Source organism: Podarcis gaigeae (genome assembly GCF_964106915.1).
Source record: "Podarcis gaigeae genome assembly, chromosome: 12".
NCBI classification, from domain to species: domain Eukaryota; kingdom Metazoa; phylum Chordata; class Lepidosauria; order Squamata; family Lacertidae; genus Podarcis; species Podarcis gaigeae.
This window is the reverse complement of record NC_139688.1, coordinates 55827904-55836236: the sequence shown is the minus strand read 5'-3', so window position 1 is coordinate 55836236 and position 8333 is coordinate 55827904. Positions and strand designations below refer to the sequence as shown.

The following is an 8333-nucleotide window of genomic DNA, read 5'->3' as shown; positions in this document are numbered from 1 at the left end:
CACAAACACGTCTGCATGCATTCCCTCCTAATCACCCAAGTATTTTCAAAGCCTTTTGTAATTGATATAAAATTGAAAAGCGGAATATTTGTTAGAGTATGTTAAACAAATATGCAAAATCAAGTTCCATCTTGCTAAATGATCATGAATATTCTGAAGAAGTCCAGGTAAAGTCAGCTCAGGTAAATTATTAGTTATAAATGTTTTACTTTTAAAAACAATAGAAAAGGGGAAATGTCATAAATTCTATTATCCAAGGATAAGATAATCCAGACTTGAGTATGTTACATCACAACATTGTTTATTATGTGACTTTTTACAATACAAACAAAAATACAGAAATGCAGTATATGAATACAGCTAAATGTAAAATTGTGACTTTTCTCTCAAGAGGCCATGATTCTCTTTTCTAGTAGAAGACAGACTGCACACAGGTAGAAACAGGTTGGTAGTTAACTCCACATTTTTTCCTAGAAATGACCTATAAATGCATTTTCCTGCTACTTACCATAAAATGTAAAAAGGGAGTTAAAGGAAAGGTTTTATCAACTGGTTCCTACCATATGAAAGAAACTACATTCTATTTAGCAGGGCCAATATATGGAAAAATATCTAAATTATATGTTATTACAAAAATGAAGCAGTAATGAAATTATTCTGGCTAGAGTAGTTACTAAATGAGAATAGCATATATTTAAAGAATCCAAAAAAAGTTGTTTTTTTTAAAAAAGCTTTTAGGTGCCCCATAAGCCTATAAGTTTTGTTTTTCCATGTGTATTTTCAAACAACGGAAGTGTCAAAAATAGGGTCAACTGTGTTAGACTAAATTACATTATTATATATGCTGCACTGAATGGAATTTTTTTTATAATAGAAGCATAGTTCGTATTATATTATGGCAATGTATCCTTATGGAAAACTTTCCCAAGTCCTTGTATACTGGAATATCCTGTAAACAAAATCAAACCACCAGAACATGATTGTACAACAGTAAAATGTTATTTTGCAGTAAAATGACTTTTTTCCCCCTTTTTTTTTAAAGGGGTAACTTAGAGCTGGTTTGTTTTCCTAAGTATACAACACCCTAAATAATTCAAGGCATCTCAAGTGCCCTCAAAATTAACCCAAAAATTTTTTTTTTGTCATGCTGTTAAATCCAAATATATGGACACAACTGGTGCAAGACTGGTCAAACAGATCCAACACACACATGTCCAGGCTGGAATATTGGCAACTAATACATAACTGGTGGTCATAAGTATATTTAAAATATCTTCCCTTTCTTCTTGTTCTTTTCCAAAGTTCTGTAAAAGAAGAAAAGGAAAGATAATTATTCAGATATGTTTACGTATGTGATCTTCTGCTTGTTTAAGCGCAGCACATTACTGTAATTACCACATTCTTCAGTGCGACAAGCAAGCAGCGTAGGGGTCCCCAAACTTTCTGTGGGCATTCACATAAAATTACAGTCATACAGGGACTTGGCCAGTCACATGGCTGCCATTGAAGGTGTATTATTGAAAGTGGCCCTCGCTCATTTACATCGTGTTTGTGTGTTTCTGGGTGCTGAGAGGGAGGAAACACACAAGCAAAACACTGACCTGCAGACCCCAGAAAAGCACAAGGGCACAGTCCCTAAGTGAATATGAAACAAAAAGCAGAGGGAAGAGGGAGTAACAAAGAAGAAATTCAAGAAGGGCATTTTCACTGGCCAGGTTTAATTCAAATCCATCAAACCTCCTTTGAGGAAGGTTCTCAGGCAGGGTGGAAGAAGAACGAACTTGCCCATGTGAAGAGCACCTGGTGGAAACCCTTACACATATGGTTCTTAATTGTAAACTATATGCTGATCTCCGTCAGCAATCTCTAGATCAACTCTGCATCCCCTAATGGAAACCAGAGTTGGAGGGTCATACATTTTCTATTACTGGGGAATGATCACCAAGTTAGTGGCTAAATATCTCTATTTGGTTTTTTGTCGTCGAAATACACTGCAGACATCTGATCTCCCTGGAGACCTAGAGATGTGATGATAGACTGCTCTGCCTCCTTTCTTTTAGCAAATGCTTTGTACCACTGGGGGAGTAGTAATTATGTATTGATTTGTTTTGGATGTTTGTATGCGATGCCAATAAAAGGTTTGATGATGGTGATGGTAACAAAGCAAAGGCCCTCAAAGAAGAGGGAAACTGAGCGCCAACTGACACAGAGAGGAGCAAAGGGAAGAGACACAAACCATTCCTCTCATTCTCTCCAACTGGTTGCCTGTCCTCAGTCCACACCCCCTTTCCCCAGCTAGGTTCATCTTCTTCTCCTTTTCCTCTCATCACATTTTTTTCTCCCTCCTAGTCACTCTTGTTTTCTACTGGGAGGGCAGCAATCTTAGCCTGGAAAACTAGTGGAATGAGGAAGGAGGAAGGAGAAATACTTTTCCCTCTTCTTTTTTTTTAAAAAAATTATATTTATTAAAGTTTCAAAGGTTACAAAAAGAAAAAGAAAAAACACCAAGTTAAACCAACACTTAACATCACATCACCATAATAAACAAAAAAAAGAGGATAGAAAAAAGAAAAAAATATAAAAAACAGAAAAATAGAGTTTTTTAAAAAAACCACAACAAACCTTCTCATAACTTATCCTTCATTTGCTTGTTTCCTTGACCTCCTCACACCTCCCTTTTTTGTATTCTACTTCGGTTAGCTATTTCAGCAAATCCTTTCCATCTTTCCCAATTTTTATCCTATAATTTATCTTAATATAATGGAACTTTACCTTTCCTCCTTTCATCCATTAACAGTCTATTCTTACTTAATCCTTTATAATACTTTTCCCTCTTCTCTCCGAACTCTCCATCTTTTCCAGGCAGAGATATACATCTGTGAAGTATATTTACCATGGCCATTTTCCAGGATAACTGTACATGTGGAGCAGTTCATAGCAAGGACAAATATGATATGTCACAGGCGCGTAATATGGCATTTTACCAAAATGAGCAGAGATAACGTAGTTAAATCTGAAGTGGGAGCTTCCTGTGATAGCACAGAGCCGGATGGTGGTGGAGAAGCAGAAAATGAGCTGGTGAGAGTGGTTTAGGAAGTACTGCTATGAGCAGGGTTGTCAGTCCTAAGGAAGGAATTGCAAGAAGTGGTTTGACAGCAGAGGAGGAATGGCGATTCCAGGCACAGACTGGACAGGACGGAAAGTGGAACAGAAATGGGAATGGGCCATGGGGAATTTCCTCCTTCAATCAAGCAGCTTGAACATTTCTAAGGGGCTGCTTCTGGTGATACTGATATGGCCAATATGATGCCCTGTTTCAGGAGCCCTTAGAAACAACATAAGATAATGAGGACTGACAAAACCCGGAACCAGGAAGAAGGGACGTTGGATGAAGATCGGACTTATTTGCAATTTTCTTTCTTTTTGTATTAGAAGTGTTTTATAATAATTGATGAGCATTAGAAAAATGTTGGAATGAAATTATTTGGTTTTAGTAAAAATGGTTAAAGAATTATGAAAGAATGTTATAAACTGGTATGGACAAGATTTAAGTTTTAAGATTTAAGATTTATCTTACTATAGAAAGATAAGATTAAAATTGTTTAGGGTAATGCAATGACAGAACTTTTTTACAATATGGAAAGGATTTGCTGGGATAATTAATAACTAGGATACAAAGAAAGGGAGGAGGAGGAGGTCTAAGAAAGAAGGTGATGACAGTTGAGGATTTGGAAAGAATGAATTTGTTTTCTTTTTTTTCTTTTTTGTAAATGTTTTTAACTGTCTGTGTTGTATTGTTGATTTTTTTCTTTTTTTTATCTATATGGGAGGGGTTTGTCTTTTTTTCTTTTTAACTTGTCAATTATTTTTATTTTTGCATTTCTCTCTGTTTTTATTTCATTTTGTAATACTTTGAAAATTTAAATAAATATCATTTTTTTAAAAATAGAAACAACATAAGATGTGGGTGTTGGCTGCGAGGAGAAAGGCAAACTGGTGAAAATAGCCTCCTCCTCTTTTCTACTAACTGCAGCTTCTGCTGTATCAATGTGTCTTCCGTCAGCAGAGACACCACTGGGATGCAACCCACAGGTCTATACACAAGTAAGCCATTACTTGGATGTTATCCCTGCAGGGATTGTGCAGGAACAGGTTATCGACTCCTGCGATGGGGGAAACTGGTAGGACCTAAAATCAGAACTCTTTCAGAAAGGACTGCAGTTACGACTCCAACGCACCTCGAAGAATTCTGTTGTTCCAAAATACGTTGCTGAGCTTCCCAGTTTGCCTTTTCGTCCTCGAACTGGCGGCGTTTTTCCTCTAATTCCTTGTGTTGTGCCTCCAAGTTCTTTTTCATCTGCTCATGACGCCGCTGGAGCTAAGGAACAAGAATGCAAAAGATGGTAAGGTTTCTCATCTGTGTTCAAGGGGTCCGTCAGAAAAAGAGAGCAGTGAAGTTGTAAGTAAAAAATAGACAATAAATGAGCACATTGGGTTGGACCCAAACCACATGACTTGCACTTAATAACCACTGAACTCAGTGGAACGTGAGCAATGACTAACATTTCAGCTTTGATTTCAGGAGGACCCAAATGCAACCGTCAATCTGGATCCAGCCCCGTATTTATTTTATTTTTAACAGGCATTTTAATGTTAAACACTATAATGTTCAGACCTTGAACAAAGCACTGTCTTATTCTCACCCCTTCTCCTCTGTGATCTAGTCTAGAAGGACACTGACAAACTGGAACGTGTCCAGAGGAGGGCAACCAAAATGGTCAAAGGCCTGGAAACGATGCCTTATGAGGAACGGCTGAGGGAGCTGGGCATGTTTAGCCTGGAGAAGAGGAGGTTAAGGGGTGATATGATAGCCATGTTCAAATATATAAAAGGATGTCATATAGAGGAGGGAGAAAGGTTGTTTTCTGCTGCTCCAGAGAAGCGGACACGGAGCAATGGATCCAAACTACAAGAAAGAAGATTCCACCTAAACATTAGGAAGAACTTCCTGACAGTAAGAGCTGTTCGGCAGTGGAATTTGCTGCCCAGGAGTGTGGTGGAGTCTCCTTCTTTGGAGGTCTTTAAGCAGAGGCTTGACAACCATATGTCAGGAGTGCTCTGATGGTGTTTCCTGCTTGGCAGGGGGTTGGACTCGATGGCCCTTGTGGTCTCTTCCAGCTCTATGATTCTATGACCTTTAAAGCAAGTTTCCCTACTGAATAATTTCCCTATTGATCCAAACAGGAAGAAAAAGCTGCTGATAGGTAAGACCAAGTGTCAAACCATGGCTGAACTCTACACTACGTACTGGCTGTTGCTTTTCAAGATGATATTACAATGGATCTTAATTTAGGATGAATTTTTTTTTAATCTCAGCTTAAACAATCACGACAATCCTACATTCTTGAAAGTTATGGATTTGAGTTTCTCTTGGCTTCACAGAAGATCACTATTTGATACATAACACAAGTTAAAAAGGTGCATTGAGCTCATGTTATATCAGTGTAAGAATAAAATAAAAATATTGCCATAATGGTAAAATCAAGGCCAAGAGCTCCACAATGTGAAAAGTCACAGAACATGATGTGCATTTACAGTTGTTGGGCACACAGGACTAGGGATTTATCGATTACCCACATATATGTCCACTTGAGCTCATCTAATTTCCCCGGGAATCCACTTACAGCTGATTTTCTATTGACTCACAGTGCTAAATAAATATTGTCCTGTAATTCAAATATTCTAATGTTTGCTTTATCCAGTACATCCTGCCACAGCAATATGTACCTCTGCTTCAGAGTCCTTCAGTTTCTGAACTTTTTCTTTGACCTTCATCTCAAAGACTTGCTCCATTTCCATTTCCATTTTCTTCATCTTTGCCACATGTTCTCTCCGCTCTTCCTCCATTTGTGCCAGGGGGCTCCTGCCATAAATGAAACAGATGCTTGGTTATTCAATTTTCATTTGGAAACACAAATTCAGTGAAAAGCCAATAGACACACACGGAGACAGGAAGCAAGCTACTTTCGGAAAGTGAAGTAGTGCCAACGAATAAATGAGAGTGATCAAGTGCTTCCTTGTCACATTTGTTTCAAGTTTACAAATTAGCGTGAACATCTTAGTCTAACAGAGGATGAAACCACGTGGCTGGGGTCTGTGCTTCACCTGCAATGGTACAATTTCTTAGAAATAGCACTTTGTGAAGAAGGAAAAAACCACACAGAGGTAGTGAGATTTAACACCACAGATCAGGTGCACATGCAATGGATAACCTTGGACAACAATATATTTCAAGTAGGAGTAACTCAAGTGTTGAAACAGGGCTACATCTAGAAATGTTCTTTATGGGGCTCCAGAATTTCTGCTGGGGTGTATTTTAATACAACATGCATTGCACATGCCACTAAAAAGAACTTTGTAATTTATATGCATGGCACACAACACTGAAAACCCACGGTGCATTTACTTTTTGTGTTTGTGCACACATGCTTTGTTGCTTAAGAGTCATTTAGAAGCCTACAAAGAGTGGCAGAAAATCCTCAGAACTGGGAGGGCAGCCTGGACCATGTTCTTTACTTTTTTATATAGATTGTTAGCTGTTTTCATACCAGCTAACCATATAACTTTTTGCATGGCTTGAATTTTGAACTGCATAAATGCTTCTTTGGAATGCTCACTATTTTCCTGGAACCACACTCAATGTCTGGCTGCGGATTTTAAAATACTCTTCTATAAAGAGAGCCAGGATAAGGCTATCCACACACACATCAGTTGCCTAATTTCCAATGCAAAGCTGCTGTCACTTTCAAATTGGAGAGGCTCACTGGCTTGGAAGGAGCATTGGGACATAGGATATAAAAGTGTGTGTGTGTGTGTGTAGGTAGGTAGGAAGGAAGGAAGGAAGGAAGGAAGGAAGGAAGGAAGGAAGGAGAGAAGAGAAAAAGGCACAGAAGTGTCCCCAGGCGCCTTTCTTCTTGTCTGCTTCTCCTTTCCTTTCCCCCTTCAACCTTCCCATCACAGCCTCACTTCTTACTGCTGCATCCCTGTATGCCTGTGAATTATGCACATCAGGGCCACCATCAGCAGCTGCTGGCACTGTAGTTGGGGGCAGGCTGGGTTGGGAAATGAGAAGGTACTGGGCAGACTGCAAAGCTGAGGTGCACCTGAAAGGGGTTCAAGGCCTACTGGTGGTTCCAGGCATGCAGTTTGCAAAACACGGATTTACAATCCTAAACAATACTATCCACGTGGCAGCAGCGTAACTCAGACCAAGCTCTAACTGTGTGCACTACAATAAAAGCAGCAGCAAATCACCTACATTCAGAAGCCACAAGAAAGTGAGCCAAGCCACAAGTTACAGGTCATAGCACACAAGATATGCCTTATATGATGAAGGAATTACATACATAGAAGGTTTTTCTTTTAGAAAATACGTATCCATTTTAGAGATGGGGTTCATAACTCCATAGCCCACCCTACTGCCAGTCAGCTCTCCTCAGTGCCCAAGGGCTATCCTGTACACTTGTTTCCCCCACTTAGTGTCATAGTCTTCCCTCACTTCTTTCCTGAATACATTATTCAAACAGATTCCCCTCCTTCCATTCCCCCACTATATTCCCCCTTCCCAACACTCTCATGCCTCTTAAAATTATTTTCCTCTGCCCCTATCACAGAGTTCAGTGGGGCTCACACTGGTCCTGAGTAGAAGAGTTAAAGGATTTAACAGTGATCAAGAGATCAAGCTACATACATATATAGCATTTTTATTTTACAATTTGCCATTGAGAGTCACTTCACATTAAAAGGTTCCATCTTGAAAACTACTTGGGATTTGTTAATGGGTCATTTAGAGTAGGCATAGGCAAACTTGGCCTTCCAGATGTTTTGGGACTACAACTCCCATGATCCCTAGCTAACAGGACCAGTCGTCAGGGAATTGTAGCCCAAAACATTTGGAGGGCAGAGTTTGCCTATGCCTGATTTAGAGCTAATGGAATATTGTCCATCCCAAACTTTGGGAAAATATCATTTTTTTGCTCATTTTGTTCTTTTCTAAGGACTCGTCTAAGGACTTGACTCTCAAAGGGGAACTGTGCCAGTGGTGGACTCTATAGTCACTGCTGCACTGTGATAGGGCAGCTTTAAGGGGACCATCACAAAGAAGTAAGAAGTGGTGATGGAAGAGCGCGTGATTCTTGTTGATTTGAACACAGATGGACAATTCTTTGGCTCCAGGCTCATGGTAAAAAAAATTACTCTATGGCGTACTTTGAAAGGGTTTCCAAACACTTCGTTTCGACGTTACAGAAGCTTTACTAGAATTGGGTTCTGGG

General features: G+C 39.3%; 1 protein-coding gene across 2 annotated transcripts in view; it reads right to left on the bottom strand.

Moving 5' to 3' along the window:
- Positions 1–280: 280 nt before the first annotated feature.
- The window catches only part of SEPTIN7 (septin 7), a 37832-nt gene continuing 29779 nt past the window's right edge, over positions 281–8333 (bottom strand). For both annotated transcript variants that reach the window (XM_083706380.1, XM_083706381.1), the window contains 3 exons: positions 5788–5923; positions 4239–4378; positions 281–1304 (listed from right to left, as the gene is read on the bottom strand). In XM_083706380.1, the coding sequence (XP_083562506.1) occupies positions 1265–1304; positions 4239–4378; positions 5788–5923 (316 nt within the window). In that variant the 3' untranslated portion in view covers positions 281–1264. The remainder of the gene's footprint in view (positions 1305–4238; positions 4379–5787; positions 5924–8333) is intronic.